General features: G+C 41.3%; 2 protein-coding genes across 18 annotated transcripts in view; one reads left to right on the plus strand and one right to left on the minus strand.

The window, feature by feature from the left end:
* Nucleotides 1-20096, plus strand: part of ECT2L (epithelial cell transforming 2 like) — a 47826-nt gene extending 27730 nt beyond the window's left edge. Inside the window, exons 11-22 of the mRNA XM_084827670.1 lie at nucleotides 1285-1377; nucleotides 1820-2002; nucleotides 2911-3014; nucleotides 4670-4792; nucleotides 5681-5895; nucleotides 9267-9414; nucleotides 12006-12079; nucleotides 13321-13477; nucleotides 14084-14149; nucleotides 15472-15560; nucleotides 16165-16337; nucleotides 19284-20096. Of these exons, the coding sequence (XP_084683796.1) occupies nucleotides 1285-1377; nucleotides 1820-2002; nucleotides 2911-3014; nucleotides 4670-4792; nucleotides 5681-5895; nucleotides 9267-9414; nucleotides 12006-12079; nucleotides 13321-13477; nucleotides 14084-14149; nucleotides 15472-15560; nucleotides 16165-16337; nucleotides 19284-19423 (1565 nt within the window). The 3' untranslated portion in view covers nucleotides 19424-20096. The remainder of the gene's footprint in view (nucleotides 1-1284; nucleotides 1378-1819; nucleotides 2003-2910; nucleotides 3015-4669; nucleotides 4793-5680; nucleotides 5896-9266; nucleotides 9415-12005; nucleotides 12080-13320; nucleotides 13478-14083; nucleotides 14150-15471; nucleotides 15561-16164; nucleotides 16338-19283) is intronic.
* Nucleotides 20097-20539: 443 nt separating this feature from the next.
* REPS1 (RALBP1 associated Eps domain containing 1) overlaps nucleotides 20540-23361 on the minus strand; it is a 62820-nt gene continuing 59998 nt past the window's right edge. For 16 of the 17 annotated variants that reach the window (XM_084827686.1, XM_084827687.1, XM_084827683.1 and 13 more), the window contains one exon: nucleotides 20544-21851. In XM_084827686.1, coding sequence (XP_084683812.1) covers nucleotides 21783-21851 — 69 coding nt within the window. In that variant the 3' untranslated portion in view covers nucleotides 20544-21782. Of the gene's footprint in view, nucleotides 21852-23361 lie in introns of all 17 variants that reach the window. The other variant, XM_084827673.1, reaches the window with a different exon arrangement.

Genomic DNA, 23361 nt, shown 5'->3' on the forward strand with positions numbered 1-23361 from the left:
CCAAGACATTTTGGTGAAGGACAAAATGGCACCCTCCCCGTTCCGCCTACAGAAGTCAACTGAACTGACAGTTGAATCTTATCTTGACACTGATGACGGGACAGCAGGCTAGCTTAGAGGGTGCAGGGCAGGCTGCCTGGAACACACAGCAACATCCTCCAGCAGAGAGGAATGGCCAGGGGGCTGCCACCACCCCTCCCCCCCAAACACCACCAAACTTCTACTGCCTGAGATGACTCTACCGTATAGCGGGGCCGGCCTTGACTACTCTTAAAGATACTGAAATGTGCTAGCAACATTTCCACCAGCAATATTGACATGCTCACGCTGTCAGGACATTCCTACAACATCAGTGTAACATCAGTGACATTGCACTCCTGTACCCCCTCATTCTATTCTCAGCACTTACGTGCTGGCACAGAATTGTGTCAGAACTGGCCCTCCTGTGCATAACAGATCTCACCCATCATTTATGCATCAGTTTCTTTCCCCTTTCAGATGTCTTTTTAAATTAAACTACAGTGACAGAGAAATTGTCTACAAATGAGTGTTCATCTTTCCTTCTTTCATTATAGGATGTCTCTAAAAAGAGCCTTTATTGTCCACCCAGATATGGTTTTTCTGTGAATAGTTCTGAAACAAGGCGAAACAGATGATTCATTGACTTATTTACAGTGATCTCATTCCATCCTCTAAAATCCATGTAATTACATTCATTCATTCATTCATTCATTCATTCATTCATTTTCCATTCATAGTTATGGCATTTTTTACCTTGCTCTTCCGACAAAAAGGTTCCCAGAGTGGGCTATATTAGATTAATACAAATAACAGACCCAGGCCACAGGCTTACAGTCTAAAAGACATGTCACAAAAGGAAAAAAAGGAAGAGGAGGAAAGAGGAAAACAACATTCATGTAGTGGTCAGAGCATTATTTTCTCTAGTGTATTTTCTCCATTGTACTTGGAGGAAATAATGTCCTGACCACAATATGAATGTAATTGCAGGGATGTTAGAAGATAGAGTGAGACCACTTGTAGATTGTTAATGAATCATCTCCTTTGCCTTGTTTCTTAAAATATGCAATGCGGTTATATAGGAAAAATGTAACAACAAATTTCTTGTGTACTACTGACTAATAAATATGTGAAGCGTTTCTCTCTCTCCAGGATTTTAACAAAGCTTAGGTTTACATAGCCACTGGATTCGTAAAAACATGTATTGATTTTTGTTTTAGTGATGTCTAATTATTACACTATGTAGAAAAAACTATAATTTTCCAGAGGCAGGAATGGAGGTTCTGTCCCAGCTGTCTCATCTAACTGGAGCATTCTTCCGGACTCCTACTGGAATAGCAACTGGATCGTATCAGCATAGTAAGTAAAAAAATACTATACATACTTGGAGGGAGTGTGTGCAGTATTTGATTTCATGGCATGTTTTAATTCTGCTATATCCAATCTTCTCTCCCACAAAGACTGCTGGGCCAGAAGTGGAAGCCTCTGATTTTAAGTGTTGCGTTGTTTTGATTCACAGGCACTACCTGATACACAAACACAATTAGCAGTGTTTTAGTTCTTAAGTAACAGTTTGATAAATAGATTATGCTCAGAAAAAGATACTGGCTGTTCTGTTTCTCTGGTTTGTACAAGTCTGTTCTTTGGATTAAAAATCCAATTTAGCGTCAGGAACATAAGTGGCCTCATCTTACAATACTGAGGATTATTGTGCTTTTATTATACTTGCTAGTGAAAAGAATTATCTGAAATCTATAGCAGAGTAACCCAAGGGGGAAAATAACTTGCTGTGTCATTATAGTCCTCAGTGAATGGCTGGGAAACCAGAAAGACAGCTCTCCTCCATCTCTCTACTTCACTGAAGTAAAACTCCAAATATGGCTCAGATTTACAGAACTGCTGGAAGAGGCACTGAAAGCTGTCAGGAAAAAGCTGAGACCATATTTTTGTGACTTGCGGAAGAACATGGCTGGCAAGATTCTTGGTAATTTCTCCTCACTGTTGCCTTCAAACTACTTTTGAAAAGTACAACTCTATGGCAAAAGGTTATACCAATGCCTTCAAAATGTAGCATTTTTATAAGACTGGGGAACATCATTTCCTATTCCGCTATACACGGATGTGTTGATTCTTATATGAGGTTCTGTTCTTAAATGGCTATACTGAAGTACAATATTCATGCACGCACAGTCGAGTATGGAGCATCTATGTGTACTTTTTGTGACAGACCATCATAGAGCAAGCAAGTGGTGACTGACCTTTGGCTGTCTGTGTGTATCGCCTGGGTGAGATGTCATGTTCTTCATGTGAACTGTGCCGAGGAACTTTTTGCCTGTGTGAGCACAAAAGTGAACTCCATAAGCCTGAAATGTGTTTTGTACATTTGATTGTAAGTTCCACACCACAGATGGAATCTTTTGTTTCAAGATATTACTCTACATATACTGCTTCTGGTGTCTTTTACCAAAATGCAGTGCATACAATTAGGTTATTTCTTATGTAACTGCATTCCTAAATACTGCCAGGCCTGTCAAGTATATTTATGAGCGTCTTGGAGATGTGCCCCTCTTTAGCAGCAGTGTTTAGTTTGGCCTTCCTCAGCCCTGTGCCTGCCAGATGTGTTGGACCGCAATTCCCATCATTCCCAGCCAGCATGATGGGAGTTGAGGTCCAGCACTTCTGGACGGTAGGGAAGGCTGGTCTAGTTTAATCTGTTTGGGGACAAAAGTCTTCTCATGCTTGCTTGCTTGCTTCCCCTGCTGCATAAAGATGCAGGCCCTGTTTTTTGAAGCCGCTTGTACACTTACTTAATGTTGCTTGCGTAGGCTAGGATCCAATGCACCCCTTTTGCATTACATCTTAAACATTTCAACAATGAACTCATATATGCAGGTCAGGTTATGTTTGATGCTGTGAGCTGGTCTGAAGTTCAAGACAACCGAAGTATAGCCCAGGCGTTGGCTGATGGATTGGTGGAAGCCTCAAGAGGAAACCATGTAAGCTAAGCTTGTTGCTTTTAAGTATATTAAATTAAATTGCTATGCCCTCAGGTTTTGACTTCGGGGGTTATTTAAAATGGATTCCCATTTTAAATAACCAGTGTCGGATGAGGTGTCTCATCCGACACTGCGCTCCACACACCTGTGTCAAAGAAGCAGGGTCAGCAGCGTTGACGCTCAGGCCTGTGGGCCACATCTCGGCCTCTTGTGGCACCAGTCCAGCCCTGCAGGGTTCCCCAGGTGGCCATGGCCAAGCCCACGTCCCCTGACTCCCCCCCCTTCCCCCCAACTAACTATGGTTTTGTGGTTTCGTAGCTTTTGCGCAGTTTTTCCTCATTCTAAAAGGCTGAAATGCCTCTCCTAAGGCTGAATTACTGGCGGTAAGAGATTTAAACTACAGTATGCTGGTATTTTGGGCCCCACCAACCACTGGAAGGCAGCCCCTGAGAGCTGCTCTGAAACTGAATTCAGCCCTTGAGCTGAAAGGGGTTTGATCCTCCTTTCTTAAAGTTTAAGACATAAGTGACGGCAAGTGGGAATGTATCTGTTCCATTTGCCAAGTAGAGCTGGTCTGTTAGAAACAAAAAGGTGCTGCAGTACATTTTATTGCACCAGTATTTCCTGCTTAGAACATGCAAGGGTGACAGACCCCAACTTGCTTGCTTCCTTTTTGGGGGGAGTGCTGCTGAAAATACCATGAGTAGTGGTTTTGACACAAGAGTGTGGGGAGCACTGGTTAGGATCATGCAGAAGAGTTTCCCTCTGGTGGGCCAGCCAGCCCCAAATGTCTGTGTGTACCCTTGTTGTATAGAATGCCTATTAGTAGCAAAAGATCATAGCTCTGAAAATAAATGGTCACACCACAAATCCCACTGGTAGGCCACCAGGAACAGTACCACATGGCAAGCAATGCTTGTCTGAAAGCCACTCACCCCACAGATTGCTCCAATCGCATGGAGATCCTTCATGTCAATGCTATCTGTTTCTGCTAGTTACTGCCATGGTATATGCTTACATATGACTATTCCCATGGTGAGGAGGTTCCAAACTTTATGATCCTAACATGGAGCTGCTGTTGCATGGAATGGTTTCCAGTGGCTTCCTTTGTGGGGCACCATTACGTGAGATTTTATAAGATTAGATCATAAAATATTGTTATTGTGCAGCCTCCATTTATTACCATGAGGCAGGGCCTGTGCAAATCTGTTAAAGGAAATTGGTTGATATACAGTCTGCTGTTTTTTCTCTTATTGGGTGGGTGCTCTGGAGCGGGTGCTCCAGTGGGTGCTCTGGAGAGCCCCGCCAGCTGCTCTCTTGCAGCAGGAGAGCAGTTGGCAGGGCTCTCTGGAATAGCCACCTTCCCTGTTTCCCTCATTGCATCCCCTTTCTTTGCTCTCACCATGTCAGCTCTGTGGAGAGCCATGTGGCCGGAAGAAGCAGCTGCAGGGCTCTCACAAGAGCCTCACAGCCATGTCTTCTGGTCACGTGGATGTGCATAAAGTAGATGTGGTGGCAGCAGCAAAGGTAAGTGGAAGGCCGGGGAAGGGGGGGCAGTGTGGCACATGTTCTCTCTTGCCTCAGGTGGCGAGAGAGCTTGCGCCAGGGCTGCAGTACACATATTGTCTTGAGTACTTATCTTTATGGTTTCTTAGGAAAACCCTTTGGAATTTCTATCATACTTCCTGATGAAGAAATATAACAAAAATGAAGCACTCAGAAGCAAGGTTTTCTTGACTGAAAGCAATCCAGAAACAAACCTTCATGTGCCAGTTAAGGTACAAAAGAGCCATGATCTAGCTTTGGGCACCCCCTGTAGTTTTCTAATAGCTCCTCTTTTTGTCCTGGAGCATTGTTCTCTGACAGGATTGGACAAAGAGAAGTGGAACAATGGACATTAAATGGTCTGAGTGCAAGTGTGTAATGATTCTTAATTGTTATGTTTGTTTTTATTGACATACTGTTAACTACCTCAGACCCCACTACTGGGAGAAAGGCAGCATCTTAAATTCATAAAAAGATGTTCCCAGTCTAGTTCTGTGCTCTGTAATCTGTAAAGCTAATTGGAAATGTATACATGGAAACTTGTATATGGAAATTGTAGTCAAGATGGACACAGTTCAGCTAGTGCAATACAGATCAAGCCTATTTCTGTATCTAATGCAAGCATATTTCTAAATCTGTCATAGTTTTAGAACAGCTTCAGATTAGATATGCTTTCAGAATTATTGTATGTAGCACTGTGAAATAAATTTACTAATTTAAAAGTATTTTTATCTCGCTTCTCAGCCAGAAAGGCTCCCTGCCTGCATGCAGACTTACAATGTAAAAAGCCAGAATACACAAGGAAAAGGGAATGGGGTGGGAAGAGGGGGGAAATTAAGTCTTTCAGCAGGACTGGTGGACTGGCCCTGTTCCCCCTTGAGTTCAATTGGACTTACTTCCAAGTAAGCATATATGGGATTGTGGCCTAAGAGGCTTTTGAGGCAAACCAACACTATGGTCTTCTTTCATCCTTTTTTGGTTAGATCTTTAGCCTGCCCTAAACATGAGTGAGGAACTCTTAGAAATTCATAATCAAATATCCCAAGCCATATCCCAGGCTCTTGAAACAAACAATTAAAAAAAATGATGCTGACTGAAATCTCTCATACTTTGACTTTTAGAGTGGTAAACTTCATGAAGACACAGCAGACAAGCGCAAAAGCTTTGCCAGAGAGCTTTTGTTAAGTGAGAGGAACTATGTGCACAGTCTGGAAGTTGTAAGAGATGTTTATGTTAAGCCGCTGAAGGCAGCACTAGCTTCAAACAGACCCATCCTAAGCTTTGTCAGCGCTCAGCTCATCTTCTGTGATATCTTGGACATCTTACAACTGAATAGGTATGTTTCGCCGACTGTTCTAAAGCACATTAAGATTAAAAAATGACTATGGTCCTAATTCTCAATAAAGTAACTGTCTTTGGGATTTGGGGGTGTCACACTTTTGAAATGACTAGCTGTGGGTCAGTTAGTGCATATGTGGTGGAGGTAAATTTCTTCTAGTCTGGGTCTTTAGGGATATGCAGACACATATAACAGTCTCCAATGACCTTTTTTTTAAAGTGAAAGGCAGCCATGGGAGGATGGGAGTTTTCAGTGCAGAAACATTTTGGGGCGATAGCAAAGGGTCCCCTTTTCTTCCATGGGTGGCAAAACAGCTGGATATAATATTTTTTAGCAGAAAAATGGCTGACAAGGAAACGGTTAAGCAGTTTTTCTCCTCACCAGAGTTCTCTACCAAGATTGCAGCTTCCTTCAGCTCTTTTAATAAAAAATAAGATAAAGACAAGACAGTTGCATGCATATGTCATGTAACATCTTGTTCGGATCTTAGAAAACCAACTTTTCACACAGCAAGAACTAGCTGGTACTGGAATAATACCAAGAAAAACTTAAGTCTGAGTCAAGCCATTGGTCCATATAGCGCAGTATTGTCTACATTGACTGGCAATGTTTCGCCAGGGTGACAGGAGACTTTCCCAGCCATACCTGAACGTGCCAAGGATTGAGCTTGTGACCTTTTGTATGCAAAACATGTGCTCTACCACTGAGATACAGTCACACCTGGTGCATACAAAGTTAAATAGTCCTTTTTCAAGTATTTGCTGAAACATGGCAATTGTCTCTACTAAGTATCACACCATGCAGAGTTTTTTGTGTGTGCTTCCCCAGGAGTGATATTCAGGATTTCTTAATGCCTCACTGTGAGGAGCTGAGGCCTTTTTGACCACCTCATGATCCCACTTCGAGTCACCAGGTCAGGTGCTTTGGTCAGTGTCTCTCCTCACATTGCCACTTTTAGGCTCTCACCCACAACATCCGATGCTTCACCAATCTCACAATTACTGCCACCCATAACCCTTTTAGAGCTGCTTTCTTTCTTTTTGGTAGCCAGCACGTGGGAGTTATTCCACGAAACCCTTCCTAATCACAAAAAAGGAAACTGTCTTTTAAAATTGAAAACAAAGGTTTATTTGGTACAGCAGGACTGGAACTAGGAACTGGGTTGGGATGAGGAAAGGATATCAGGGATGATGGTTAAAATAAGGCAACCCTATAAACAGCACAATATAACTCTCGCTTTAAGTTCTATGTTCAAAAACCTCTCACATTATCTGACACATTCTCTATCCCACAGACTGTCTCACTTGATGTTCTCACTCTTATCTCCCAATCTCAACTCAGGCTGCTCTGGCTGTACCCAGTCTACCTTCCTCCCAGACTGCTCTGACTCTCTAGAAGCAATCCCCCCACCCTTTTCTGCACAAGCTCTCATCCAATCACAGTGCCTTCCATTCTCACTCAGCCACTCCCCTTTTCTTCCACTTGCCACACTGTCATTCCTGCCCACACTCTGCCAAACCCCGCCTCACACTCACCTGTCAATCATTCCAGACACATACCAGCCACCATACACTTATACAAACCTTTACTGTTTACATATGGTGCATGTGGAATCACCACACTCACATTTAATGCCTAGAACTGCTGAACATTTGGACATTGATTTCAGTGTGCAGGTCATGTGCACACCGCTACAATTTAAATGAATCAGAAGCAATCCTGTGGCCCCAGGAATGTGTCCCAGGACCATAGGACAATAGACACTGCTACGACCTCGGAAGGGGGACACCAGAACCCAATCCCTCCCCTTGTCCCCTCGCAGCCACTGCAGAAACAACTGTGCTGGCTGCTTTCTGAGGTTGCAAAAGCAGCTTTGGAGGACCTCAGAGAGGTCTGCTAGAGGGTGCTGTGATGGGTGGGGAGAGGCCAGGCCAGGATGCGATATCATCTATGGCCTCTCCAGCCCCAGCCCTGCCCCTGGCAGCGAGACTACTCTAGATGGGCTCAGAGGCCCGTCTATAGGAAAATGTACAAAAAGGAGGACAGAGAGGTGAACATCACCTCCATCGCCCTGCCAGGCACTGGATACTCAGAAGCCTCAGAGATTGGAGGCTTCCATCTAATGAGGGCACAACCCATAGAACTGTGCCCTGAGTGGGTTTAATTTGAACAGTGTTCCAACAGCCCATCCCCTTCCCCATTAGAAGGCACCAGTTTGGCCAGATATTTGATTGGGGGTCAGGGAAGCAGGAGTGCGAGGAAGGTGGAAAGATGATATACTTTAAGTAAATGAAGTATTTTTATCCTGCTCCTCAGCCAAAAAGGCTCCCATAGTGGTTTACAAACAATCAGTTAAACAACAGCCCCTGCCTGCAGGCTTACAATCTAAAAAGACACAACAGACAAGGAAAAGGGGATGGGTAGGGAAGAGGAAGAAATTAAATAGTCTTTCCACAGGGCTGGAATGTCCCTGCTTCTCCTCTCCTCTCCCTCAGTACAGCCTGATGCAATGGCTGCTGGTGGTGTCAGCTGAGAGAGGAGCATATGTGGGAAAGAGGTGAGTCACTAGGAGAGAGTGAGCATATGAAAGTTCTCAGGAATTTAAATCTTGATTTCATGTATTTAGTTTAAAATATTTAAACTAATCCAAGCACTCCCTACAGTGTAGATGATGTAACAATATTTCCTAGAGGCATCTTCCCGAAATGCTTAAAGATGTAACATTAGGTACGCTATCAAATCTGCTGAAGTCTTACAGGAAGTTAAGGCATGTTTGTTACAGCAGATTTCATTCTGAAGCATCCTAAAACATTGTACCAAACTGTACACAGAAATAACACCACGCGCCATAGCGTGCATGTAACCTCTTGGTAAATTAGGCTGCAAATCCTTTGCATGCTTACCTGGGAGGAAGCCTCATTGAATACAGCGGGACGCCAGAGTAAACATGCCTAGAACTGCAGTGTCAGAAAGGCCTAATAACATGTCCAGTGAGGCAAATTCTACCTATCCCCTGTTTCACCACATTTCTAATTGGATATGTGTGTGTTGGACCTGTCCTCCATACTTGAGGGTTGAGGATGTTACGGATGACTAGCTTATCATAGAACTTAGCTGTGTACATTGCTACCTGGGGCAATAGCCTTCTTGGTTCACACTGGGCTGCTTTCTGCTAGTGGGGAGCCAGACAGTGGCTATACTGTTCATAGCAACATGAATGTATCTGAGACTAGCTTGAATGCTGGTGTCACTCAAATTGGGAGAGAGGTCTCTCCTTAAACGTGCAAACACGTTGTCCTCATCTGTTGGAACTTGCCTGTAACAAGATAGGAAGAGGGAAACACCCTTTATGTCTGTTTCAAATGCAGGTGGTTTTTAGATGAGCTAACAGAAAGACTTAATGAATGGAGCCCAGCCCAAAACTTAGGAGACGTATTCATTAAATTTAACCAGCAGCTTCAAACATACACCAACTTCTACAACAACTATGCAGTAATTCTGAAAACTATAGACAAGGTAAGAATGCACCACACTGTTCCTTCTGTATTCCACTCTGTCCTATTCTTATGTATGTTGAAGCTCAAGTCACTCCTTACCCATCAGTTAAAACTGGTTGTGTAAGGCAGCTTCCAGTCATGCTTGGACGATCTTCATTCCTCCTTCTGGAGGCCAGTGTATAAAGGCAGATGTCTGTTATTATTGATTTATCTGTTATTAATCTGTTCATCCCCAAGCTGGGAGCAGCATTAGCTTTCTCCCCATGAAACCATTTTTTTTTTTTTGCCTGTACCAATACTCCTTCCTCCCACTCATTTCCTGCCCTAACACCTCTATTAATTTAGCATTGTGCACCCCTGGTGGCCACATTCATTTTGCCAAGTCACAAGATGTGCAGACCTGGTTTGGACCCATCTCCACAACTGGCCACATAGTATCTATATGGCACATCTGCATACACAACAGTTTATTGAGTGACAGCAGCAGGGGGGCAGGGGGCAACATGCAGGCTGCATATGGCCCCTACCACAGAAGAAACTTAACAAAAACAAATGGCAGCATTTGAGGCTAAATTTGTTTTGAAGCTAAATTTGACCTGTATAGCACTCCGTACCAACAACAAAAACATTACAAATTCGGGTCCCCAGACCCCCTAAAGTTGCCCACCCGTTATAGAGTAACGTAAGCAGAAGAGGGTTCTGCCCTGGCAAACATATGATCAAGATTGTAAAGTCTGGTTGCCCTATTTCATGGCTGGTGAATTAGATAAGCTTACTTTTAATTCAGTGGTCATTGCCTCAGACCCATCTGGGCTTTCCATGACTCTGGGAACCAGGCTGAACTGCCTTGCATTTTTTGTCATGTATACCTGAAAGGAAACTTGAAGGATGTTCTTGTGATGGCTCAATTCCAAGATCAAGACAACCTATAGTTTGGTCTCTAGTCTCCACAGATACATGGCAACCATGGTTTATGCTGGTCCTTTCCCCCCTGCCTACCTGGGAGTCCCTAGATCATCCATTCCCAATCCGATGCCATCCAGATGTGTTGGACTACAATGCCCAGCATATCCCAGCCCCAGCCAGCAGGGAGCATGCTGGGAGTTCTGGTCCAATGCATCTGGAGGGTGCCAGGTTGGGTGGGGAAGGCTGCCTTAAGATGTTATCCACAAATTGAGAGGATCTATTTGTGGATAACAGCTGCACAAGTAGATATAATTCCTAATTATTTTGATGAAACTTTATCAAGGGAAATGTTTAATGCTTCCTAATTGAAGCTGCTTTTGCACAGAACATAAGCAAGAGGGTGTCCCACTTGGTTGACCGCTATGTGAACAGAATGGTAGAGCAGATGGACCCTTGGTCTGATCCAGCAGGGCTCTTCTTATGTTCTTATGGATACATTTTCTGCTGTAGTTCACCTCAACAGACTCCTAACACATGGTTCATATTTCCCATTCTTGAAAAACTCTTTCCTCTGGCTTGTTAAACAATTTTTCTTTTAATGGAAAACATTCCAATAATCCTTTTCTGACAACTGGTGTCAGGCACACAGATTTCTTATTAGAATTAACACCAACATGATATCCTTAGGGTAGAAAGCACTTTTAATTCCTGTATCTTGGCATTTATGAACTGCCTGGTCTAGGAAATGGACATTTATGCCATGATGGAGTGCTGACAAATTGAGGCTATTTGAAAGTATCTGCTGTTTTAGCAAAACTAAAAGGTGCTAATACCTTGTTCATGCAGGAGCAGGACAACAGCTTTAAGATGAGAAATGGTCAAACACACTTGGAATGGAATAACAGTTACTTTGGCAAAAACATGACTTGTCTGTTGGTTGTATGAAGTTAATCTGGCACTGAAACCTGTAACAAAAGTTATTCTCTCAAGTTTTGCAGCCCAGATAACTCCCTACTTGATGTAGCCTCCAACCAGCAATAACTAAAAATTAAACAACCTTTTTATATCTATGGACAGGTACACTTATGCCATATTCTACAAAACTAAGCTTCTTAAATCATTAGACAGGAATGATTTACTTGAAATTTATCTTTTCCTAGTATCCATTAATCAGATCTGCATTTTCTGTGATTTCTGTGTTTTGTGATTTTAGTTTACAGTTAGTTTAGTTTAGATTAATAGTTTAGTTTCTATTAATTGGTGTATTTTGCATAATTAAAAACCAAGAGCTATATCCAATGGGGTACTTATGACCCACCAATTCTTTTCTGCCCACCGATTCTATTGCATGAGTGGTGGGTTCTGCTGACTGTGTTGCACAAGGGAGATTTAGTGCTTCCTAGGGAAGCGCCAAAACGAGGTGTGTCTGTAGCCTCACAGCTATTCTTCTAGCCTTCCAAAATGTTCTCTGGGAAGCACGGATTTACTGAGCAGGTGCTTGTCCTCATTAATGCTTGTAGCAGGTGCTAGAGCCACCAACAGAGCTGGGCTTCAAGGCTGCCTCACAGGGCTGGAGTTGAGAGGACAAAATGCTGCATAGCAGACCATAGTACTGGATTATAGGAATCCTATACTTGATCATTATTTAGTCCATAGTTTTGTGAATCAGATCACACTGATAGCCAAAACTTCTTGCTTTCACAGTGCAGGGAGACTATTCCGGTATTCCGTGCTTTCTTGAAGAGACACGATAAGACTGTTGTTACTACCATGAGGAGGTAAGCCTTGTGGTTTAAAAGGAGAAAAGGGCTACTAAAATATATAGTATTTTATATAAAATATAAAATATATTTTATATATTTTAAAATATATATGCAAAATATATATGCAAAAATGTTAGTAATCTGTACAAGCTTCTTACATGCTAACTTTGAATATAATATTGCTGATGGTGTTTTCAAATTAAACACATGGTCTTAGAAAATGGAGAAAGAGCAAAGTGGGTTAAAAAATACTTTTAAAAAGTCAGACTACATGCCCAGTGTACAATCAGGGCTGGATTAATAAACCCATAAGGATAAGTATGTGATAGAGTGGGGAACTACCAAAGTTAGGGCTTCTACTATATTGTAACTGAACTTCTGAAAAGACTTGGTAGCTATGGTAGTTCTACAAAATGCTAATGCAAGAAACTAAAGTGATAATTTGTTCTAAACTAGCTAAGCTAGTTTTTAATGTTTACTTCCAATATTTTAATGCTTCTCTGAGTTTAGGTGTTGCTGGCCACATAAAAAGAGAGGACAGACTGCACCTGCCTCAATGAAGTGTGGCAAAGAGGGGGGAGAGGGGGAAGCACCCACAGACTTATCTCCCTGGTGGCATGTGAAGAACTAATTCCACGTCTGTCTTTTAACCTTGGTTCCTGCAACTTTCTCTATGGTTTAGACTACCACAAATGCCAGTTTTTGCTGGGGGTTTTCTCCCTGCTTTTGCAGGGAATGCAAGGCAAATTTCACATATACCCCAGCATAATTTGGACAGTGCTGCTCATCCAGGGCTAGCCCCACAGAAGGAGAATTGAAAGTAGACAACATGATACACAAAATAAGTGAATGACGTTGGGTAGTTTGGCATTTCTTTAAGCAGTCTGCCTGCCTGTGTTATGATCCTTGAAAGTTGCTCATACATGATGTTAGCAAATGATAATACAGTAATGGTCAGTTTCTCAGTTATGAGGAAACATAAAATATTGTGACCAGCTTGAAAGAGCACAGTATAGTGCAGCCTATATGGCAGCAGATTTCACATGTGGGATACCAGACTGGGCAACTGGGATATAGAGAAGTAGTAGAACCTAGGATATGACTTCGTATACCTCTGAATGTAGGGCTCTTGACAGAAAATGACTTTGATCAGCAAGCAATACAACCATCTGAGCACAAATCTTAGAACATACATAGTGCAAGTCTATTGCTTATCTAACTAAAACACTCATTACCTGTATGTATATAATACATAGCCTACAAGAACTTCTGTTGTGCCCTTCTAAGAGGGTTGAAGAGTATATCACTCTCCTGTATGCTCTGAGGCTTCACACTCCTTCAGAACACACTGACCGTGAAGATTTGACTACTGCAATTAAGCAAATGAAACAATACAAGGATTATGTAGATCAGGTCTGTCTATTATATTCCTTTTAGTGTGGTAATCTTGCAGGAATATCACTGAGACACTCAGGACTAACTACACTTTACATGGGATATTGAATACTTGATTTCAAGAGTGTAATTTTCTTCTAAAAATAGCTGTGTCCCCCCACCTCCCAATTTGGATTAGGATGGTGGTGTAGGGGTCAAATACTTTTTCCATATATAGTGGGGGTCCTGTTCCAGGTTGCTTTCTATAGTTGCTATTAAGCCACAGAAGGCAAAACATAAATGCACAATATAGCTACCTCTATTTTTGTCCTCCATGACTAATAGCAGCTCTAGGATGGAGGGGTAGGTGACTTGAATTGAGAGGAAAATTATCTTGGGGGATCCAAACACAGCTTTCCCATGAGGTATCTTTGAAGATTCTCCGCCAGGTGATCCTCCCATCCAAGGTTAGGCAGGTGGCAACCAGACAGTGCCTTTTCATATGATGGTGCCTTTTGTGGAATTCTGTACCCAGGAAGCTTGTTATTCTCACACACTTTACTTGAATAGTCTTTGGATAAGAGCAATGCAGATAGGATCCCTCCTTGCTGTCACTGTCTTACCTTCTTTGTATTACATTTCTAGCTAAAACTGAATGTGGGCAGAGATGATCAGATATTAAGTACACAAAGACTCATCCAAGGATGCCCTGTGAGTACTCAGTTTGTCTATGTTAAGTGCAAGGTAGAAGAAATGTGTGATAAAGGCAGAAGAATTTCCCGTAATGAGGTATACATTCATTAATAAATGACAAAGGAAAAACAAGTACATTCATTGAAGATGATCGAAGAAGTGGTTTTCAGAAAAATATAGCATAGAGCAACTGTTTGTGCTTAAAGGTAACACAGTTGAGGCACAGAAACAACAAATGCATCTGTGTGAAGGGCTTATTCTAAGGGTTAAAGTTGCACAGGCAACTCTGAGTGTGAAAATATGATGACACAGTGTGTGTGTTCATGAAAAACAAGCCAACCGCTGGACCAAAGAGAAAGAATGTACCTTACTGGAGTAAAGTGATGACCAGGGGATAAAAGTGATGAGTGGGTAAGTGTGGTCACAATACATGTATGTTAAAGAGGATAGATATATGTTAAAGAGGGGTGGAATGTGCCAGTGATACTAACAGGATAGTGTGATACTGGATTTATACTTGTATACCAAGTAATCCTATATATTAAGATGAAAAAGTAGAAGTGGCTCTCAGACTGAGGTTAATGGTAGGTCCCTGGTTTGGGAAGACTGAAAACCACTGATTTACATTTTATCTGTTTTACAACAAGCAACACATCAGTAAAGTAAAACAATGACAGTTCCTCCAAGAAAAGCTTTTTGTGTAGTTCCATGCATCATATCTCAGGACTTAATGCTGGGGTCCACATGCCAGCAGTTGATGAGACCATCGCACTGCTGGGCTATGGCCGTGATTGCCCGTACTCCGTTCTCTGTCTGTCTGTCTGTCTGTCTGTCTCACTCACACACACACACACACACACACCCCTCCTGAAAATGCTCCCTCAGCAGCAATTAGGGTTTTTAAAAGCCTCCATTGGCACTGATGGAGGCCTTTAAAAAGCCTCATGGCAGTGAGGGTGTGTCTGATTTGAGGGGCTTCACAGCACTGGGGAGAGGAGTAGCAGTACTCCCATCTCTAGCAGTGAACCCCCTCTGAAAATGCCCCCGATGATGCACCAATGGATACTTGTAAAAACCCAAATGCAGCGTGTGGGGGGCAGAAGGGGAAAGAACAGGGGAAAGCTACCGATTGAAGATAAGAGATAATTGGTCTGGGGCAAAGGGAAGGGGAGGTGGAGACAGGGGGAGAAGTTCTCCATTCTTTATACATAATGTTCATTTCGATGTTTAAACACTTCAGAAGTCCATGATTAACATGCATAAGGAATCAAGTACAGGCTACATAAAAAGAACCAAACTTGGTCTACATAATTTTTAATCATTTAATGTTTAATTCACAGACGTTACTGAAAGCCAATAGGTATCTAATTATGATGCAAGATGTAGCCCAACTCAACAGCTGTTCTGAGAGAGTTGGTATGCCATTCAGGTAAATTGAGATACAAATATTAGTTGGGGATGGAGTAAGCAAAATGAAGGGAGGATTGAGATGAATGGCTGCTAATACATTTTTCTGGGTTTGACCTCTGTAGCTAGAAACTCTTATGATTGTTGAATTGTTTGTATATGAATTCTTCACAGATGCTAAAGGGTATCCAACCATTTAGTGGTTATTCGTGTGTTGTACAGTTTCCCTTCTTTAGATGGACTTAGGTGAATTCTCTTTTACCAGAAACAAACAGCAAGAATGACAGTCTTGCGAGAGAGGAAGTCTAAACTTTTGGACTGGGACAATCTATGATTAATGTCTCATTATTTCTGGATACTATTATCTGCTGAAGGCTTTAATTGAATCAGTGGCCCAGATATTATTTCTAAGTAACAACAGAAATACTAGTCTTTATAAGGCTTACTGATCAATCCCAGAAGAAACAGCCATGTAACTGCCTTAGCTTAAATAAAACATGTTTAAAAAAACACACACATAGAACACTACTGGTTAACATCTGTCCCAATTTCTCAGAAGTCTTATAGTAATGCTATTCTATTTAAAATCATTTGGAAGACTGATAATTTCCTTTCAATTTTTACAGGATCTATCAACACACCCACAATCTTAGCCTTTTCCTTTTCAATGATATACTTGTTATCTCACGTCGCAGCATCTCTTACAAGCCTTTTGAACGGATCCCAAAGACTACTCACCAGTTCTTTTCAGTGGTAACACTTCATCGGCTCCTTGTTGAAGACATTCCAGATTCCAAATGTATGTTTTTCTTTTCCCTAAAATGATGTAAATGTTGAACACAATCTTTCAGGATTTTAAAAAAACATCCAATTAAAATCAGAATATTGCAAAAAGGTGAAATAGATACCCTCTACATCAAGAGTAGGAAACCTTTTCAGGCCCACAGGCACAATTGTCTTTTTTTCTGGGATTCTTCCTTTTGTGTGTCCCCCCCCCCCAAGCTATATTTTTGCAGGGCACTTTTGTCCCCGCCTCTTTTGAAGTCTGTGGAGTATTATTACTCCACTTTATTGAAGTCTATGGAATGAGATCACTGCATTGACTTTAGTAGAGCTGGAGAAAAGTTGAAAAACTGGTGGAAGGGTGGGGAAATCCATCGCCACCAAGGACCCTGTTGCCCCAAGGGTCCTTGGTAGAGGGTGGGCTTTCCTCCCTATCAAGTCATTTTTCAGGAGGGGACCCTTTTCCCTGCTTCTGTTAAGGTCAATGGAGTGAGATAGCTCCACTGATTTTAATAGAGGTAGGGAAAAGCCAATAGTGGGTGGACTCGGGGGTCTTGGTGGGCACCACCATGTTGCTGGCCCCTTCTCTACATCTAGCTATCAAAAATACAAGTATCCCACTCCAGCCATTGACAAAATTTCTGCCTCCCAAAATGACTTCTTTAGGCATTGTTACCTTAACAGGGCCCAGCATGCAACACAAAAGATCTCTTTTGTGTGAGATTTAGCACAGATTTAAACAATCAGAGATGCACTTTGTAAAGAAACTGGGGATGGCCTTGTAAAGAACTTCACATCATTGGAAAATCATCGTAATTTGAAATAATTGCTGTGATGCAAATATTCCAATGGAATTTTCAACCTTTTTCTTTACCTCAGTAGCCGAACTGCTTTAGAAAATCTTAGTTTCAATAGTAGTTTACAATGTGGCATGGGGAACTGCTATTTTGAGGAACAGAAGCCCAAATCTCCAATGAGCACACACAACTACTAATGTGGTTTTGTAGATCCTGGCCATAATTTCTTAACCAAAAATACCATCATATGACTTTCCCTTGATTGCTTGATAGGGCACAGGTTAGACCCACAGAAATGTAGGTTTCCTCCTGCTATTATTACATAAAACTAGCTACTTTCAAGTGCTATCTCTGATTTGTCCTGGTAGCTATATATTATGTATATTATTGTATCATATGCATAATACTATACATGCAGTATTGTAGCAACATAGTGTGTTGTTACATTACACTACAGCTTATTTAAAATCATGACAAAAAAGGAAGCACTACTTTAAATCCACAGAGGATGTATGAAGTCTGTATCCTGCCTAGGTGATCAACATAACGACAACAAATCATATCTATTTGTAAACTCACATTTATACTTTACCTTCTTCTGCTGGAGTAGTGAAATTCAGGGAGAAAAGGTAAATATACTTCTAAACATTTCCAGATGACACCAAAATGAAAGTATGAGTATTCTGGAACTCTGCTCATAAATAAATTATATCAAATTGGAAAAAATGGGCAGAAACAGGATTCATATAAAGTCTTGCTTATATAAATAGAGTGGGTCAGGTTGTTATAGAGCCTCGTGTGGCGCAGAGTGGTAGGCAGCAGTGATGCAACCGAAACTCTCCCCACGACCTGAGTTCGATTCCAGCGGAAGCTGGTTTTCAGGTAGCCGGCTCAGGTCGACTCAGCCCTCCATCCTTCCGAGGTCAGTAAAATGAGTACCCAGCTTGCTGGGGGAAAGGTAGTTAGGACTGGGGAAGGCAATGGCAAACCACCCCACTATACAGTCTGCCAGGAAAACACCGAGGAAAAACGGCATCCCTCTAGGGGTCAGTAATGACTCGGTGCTTGCACAAGAGGAACCTTTCTACCTTCCAGGTTGTTATGGCCTGTATATGGCGATGGAACAGGATCAGACAAACCGATCCTTCTCCAGGACCCACACTTGTCAGCGTGTGGATGTCATGTTCACATAGGGCCACACATGAAGGTCTAAACTATGCAGAAATGATCATATGTGTCTATGTTGGACTTTTCTTGTGTACTATTCAGGTATAATGTCTACACATGGATGCATGGTATATTAGGGTCAGGAGGAGTCTACATTGTCAGTCAATCTGACTCAGTAGTCTGTAACTATTTTGAGAATGTCTAGCGACTAATAGGGCAGACGATGATGATGGGTGGTGGTGGTGGAAGAGGTTAGAGATAAGGTAATGCTATTGAAGAAAACGGGTTGTGGGCACTGGAATAGATAATGCTTAAGTACTTGAAAAACCACCAGCAGTAGAGTACTTGGCAGGATTACTTTATGTGGATTCAATGTCTGAGTGGAGACTATTGATCAGGAAACTCTTAAGTCACTTCCAGCTGTACATATCCAAGGATGCCTTCACTAGAGTGTATAATCCTTTGATGAAGCTAAGTTTGAATATGATTCTTATTAGTTTGTTAATATTTCTATGCCACTTTCCACATAGACTTTCAAAACAGCTTGTAGTTAAACACAATACCCAAAATTGCAACACAGAAACCAAGTAGCAAATGCAAGCGGCAGCTGGATTTATAACTACTGTAATTGTCGTTTATACAGCACCTATTATGTCGTAGGTACTGTATAGAAGCAAACAAACGTATACGTCTATATTAGATGGACAAGATGGATGAGGAAGAGTGAAGCACTAACAATGAATAGCGAGGATAGGAAAAAGGTGCTAACAAATGAGCACTCTTAGGTCTGGTTTTCATATCACTATTTCCCTATCATTTTACAAATGCCAATACCTATAATGCATGGAATCCATGCAAATGTCAATATTAACCATTATATATGTGTATTGCTACATAATCTCTGCTTGAGTGAGCAGAAATCTTAACTTGAGAATTGGTCCTATTGCTATGTCATCCAAATTCATAATCTTGAATATTAGTAGCATTTCTTTTCACAGATATCAAGAATGCCTTTCTTCTACAAGGGCCAAGGTGTCAATGGATTTGTTCCACAGAGGAAGATGACAAGTTCATATGGCTTTCTGCATTGCAAAGGGCAATTAGATGTAGTATTGAAGAGGATATGAACTGCTCTTAAGATTTCTCTTATTAGTTGCCCTCTACCTCTATGGGCACAAATGAATGTGATCATTTAATTAACCTGTGTTCAAAACCACTTATATAAACATAATTGGCTTTAAATAGGTGACACTAGAAAGTAAAAAAAAAAACCCAACGAACTCACCCAACCACCAATAATGTAGACCTTGGCCTTTACCAACTAAAACCTTTGAATCTGAGGCTTTCAAGCTTACTTTGTAAAAATTCTGCAATATAATGAGAAACCATCTTCAGTACTGGTTAGGTGGCCTCAGCCCCTGCACTCTCTCCGATAGTAATGGAGAACATCTCCAATGTGTCAAAGTTTCGAGTGCGGGATTCAGGTGAAGGGCAGTGCTATCACTTGTGCCTTACACTGCATCTTAACAGCTGTCATACTGGTTACATACCCTAGTACAGTTTGAGGGGAGCAGGTTTTATAGACAGTACTGTGAGGAAGGCAAGTTCAGTATAAACTTCTCTAATTCTTGCTGAAGACTGGGTGGTTTTATTTAAATTACAGAATCCAAACCTTTTCCAAGCTGCGTTTCATGTCATGCACAACAAACCTCTTTTCCCACCAAGGAATGGGTGGCTCTGTCTATCATACACATACTTGCCATGCAGTCCCCAAAAAGAAAATGTTCAGTGTAAATAAAGTACATTTGCTGTGACTTAATATTCTCTCTCCTGCCATACAGTATATAGAAATGATTAGTGTGTAACTAAGACTTGTGTTAACTCATGCAGCTACCAACCTTATTGATTCTTTATCATACTCTTTGCTTTGTTTGAACTTCTTTCCTGCTTGGCATATACTGAAGATGTATACTTTGATTTAGTTCTGCCTCCTTCCAAGAGTTTGAGATAATATGCTTGCTCTCTACTAGTATAGTTTGCATCCAGATCTTAGCACTGAGCAGAAGACTGAGACTTCAGACTAGCAGGAGGTTCTCAGCTTGCCATTAGATACTGAAAGCTAGAGTGAAGATGGTGGCTAAAATATTCTTAATAGAACTGTTTTCTGTCATCCAATATTCAACGTAGAACTGTATTTACAAGCTAGCGAAAGACAGCCTAATTCAGTGTGTTATTAAGCCAAATTACAAGGATTCACTCAAATTAAAATATTGTGCTGTTTTATTGGTGTAAAAATCACACAATTGCTAGTTCTGATTCTGCTGAGATACATCCATGCACTTTAACATCTATGATCCCACAGCCAGAATAAGCCATTAAATAGAATATCTGCTGTTAGTCAGCATTAATGCAAATTTACATATGAGATCAAAAGGTGTGTATTATACAATATACAACAAATCCTAATACAGTACATCAACCTGAATAGCAGGATACACTCAGGAAACTGTGTTAATAATGAAGCCTGTCTACAAGCCAGACGAATAAGGCTTGGAGACATGGGGAGAAATGGTAACCCAACCCTTTAAAGAGCAAAAATAGGTTTGGGGGTGAGGGGCTGGGAAAGAAGAGTTGAGTTACTGACACATTTCTTGACCATAAAGTGTGCTACAGTAAAGTCTTGTGGATGTGTCAGTTATTTAAGGGTAATGTGCAAAGCATGCAACTACAGGTGGTGTTCAGGAAATGCATGTGATAGATTAACACCTAATCCTTTCACAGAAGGTATGCACTTACGTGCATGCTGCAAAATCAGGGTCATGAATGGAAACATTTCAACAACTGTCAAGCTGTGGTCATGTATAAAATACATAAACAGGAAAAGACAACCAAATTTATTTGGTATGGCAAAGAAGTGAAAGAATGTATGTGTGTGGCACTTGGAAAACATAAGTAGCGTTACTCAAAATGGTTGGCTGTTTGAAATTATAGATGCCTTGCAAGGTTACGATATGTGGCTTAGAGAGAATTGGTGACCACAGCTGGTTAATCTTCTCTTACACAATCAGAAAAAAAAGATGTGTAAAAGGCATTTATGATAAATATATGTGCTTCTGTGTTAAAGGTAGAAATCCCTTTGGATATTTGGGATGTTTTTATTAACGATCTTTGACATGAAATACAGAAAATCCATTACGTAATCCAGTTTGGGATATAGGCCACTGAAGTTGTACAAACCTTGCTCCAACTTAAAAACTGTATCCTCCCAAGAAAATGGGAAGGTTGGCAGTGCCAATATATAGAACATTCCAGGAAACATTTATTCCATTCTTGGTATTAAAATTATAAAAGTTACTTAAATACAACTGTGGACAGAGGACAAAACAATCACAAAAAATGTTAAGAGTGCACTGAGCTGAACATATGGGTTTTTAATCAGGCCTTTTACCCAATTTCCCCTTTCAGAGTTAATTAGTTCACAGTTAACGGCAATTGGCTTATAAGTGAGAGAAGGGTCGAAGCTGTTCCAGTTGAACCTCCAGTGAAATTCTCTCTTCAAGGACATCCTAGAAAGCAAAGATTCACCATTTATATACTGCAATGAAAGGATACTAAAAAACATTTTTTTTAAGTTGCAATGATTAAGAAATCCTTATTATAGATATTCAAGTTTGTCATATACAAACATTGTGTTATATTCTAGATACTACGTATTTTGTATAAGCCACATTGCGGATCCTTCTGGACAAAATTCAAATAAATATAATGCAGTTCATTTTGTTTTATGCCGTTGTTAAGGGAAGAAGCACCCCATGTGGCGTGTGTGTATCTATAACTCAGCAGTCATGGAATAAGAGCACAGGTCCTCTTATGGATCAGTAACTGGTTAAAGAAGAGAAAACAGAGAGCAGGAATAAACGGTAAATTCTCCTAATGGAGGGAAGTAAATAGTGGGATCCCACAGGGATCTTTATTAGGACCAATGCTTTTCAACCTGTTCATAAATGATCTGGAATTAGGAGTGAGCAGTGAAGTGGCCAAGGTTGCCGACAACACCAAATTATTTAGGGTAGTTAAAACAAAAAGGGATTGTGAAGAGCTCCAAAAGGATCTCTCCAAACTGGGAGAATGGGCATCTAAATGGCAAATGTGGTTCCATGTAAGCAAGTGTAAAGTGATGCACATTGGGGCAAAAAATCCCAACTTCAAGTATAGCTTGATGGGATTTGAGCTAGCAGTGACCGACCAGGAAAGAGATCTTGGGGTTGTGGTGGACAGCTCAATGAAGATGTCAACCCAGTGCGAGGCTGCTGTAAAAAAGGCAAACTCCATGTTAGGCATAATTAGAAAAGGAATTGAGAATAAAACTGCCAGGGTCATACTGCCCCTATACAAATCTATGGTGTGACAACACTTGGAATACTGTGTACAGTTCTGGTCACCATACCTAAAAAAAGATACTGTAGAGCTGGAAAAAGTAAAGAAAAGGGCAACTAGAATGATCAAGGGGCTGGGGCATCTCCCCTGAGAGAAGGTTACCACAGCTGGGATTGTTTAGCTTGGGAAGGCATGATAGAGGTGTACAAAATTATGCATGGATTGGAGAATGTGGGTGAGACATTTTTCTCCCTCTCTCAAAATACTAGAACTTGGGGTCATCCTATGAAGCTAATTAGTGGGAGATTCAGGACAGATAAAAGGATTCTTGTTCACATAGCGCATAGTTAAACTATGGAATGCGCCACCACAGGACGTAGTGATGTCCCAAAAGGGGTTGGACAAATTCCTGGAGCAACAGGCTATCAGTGGCTACTAGTCCCAATGGCTACGTGCTACCTCCAGTACCAGAGGCAGTGAGTCTATGTATACCAGTTGCTGGGGAATATGGGTGGGAACGTGCTGTTGCAGTCATGCCCTGCTTGTGGGTTCCTGGTTGACAGCTGGTCTGTGTGAACAGCATGCTGGACTAGATAGACCCTTGGTCTGATCCAGCATGGCTCTTATGTTCTTATGATAGTAGACACCTGGCATGTATCAGCAACGAATGCAAAAGCTCTGACTATGCTATGTGAAGGA

The sequence above is a fragment of the Heloderma suspectum genome, chromosome 1 (assembly GCF_057233095.1).
Source record: "Heloderma suspectum isolate Gila_16-S chromosome 1, 16-S_ref, whole genome shotgun sequence".
In the NCBI taxonomy this organism is placed as follows: domain Eukaryota; kingdom Metazoa; phylum Chordata; class Lepidosauria; order Squamata; family Helodermatidae; genus Heloderma; species Heloderma suspectum.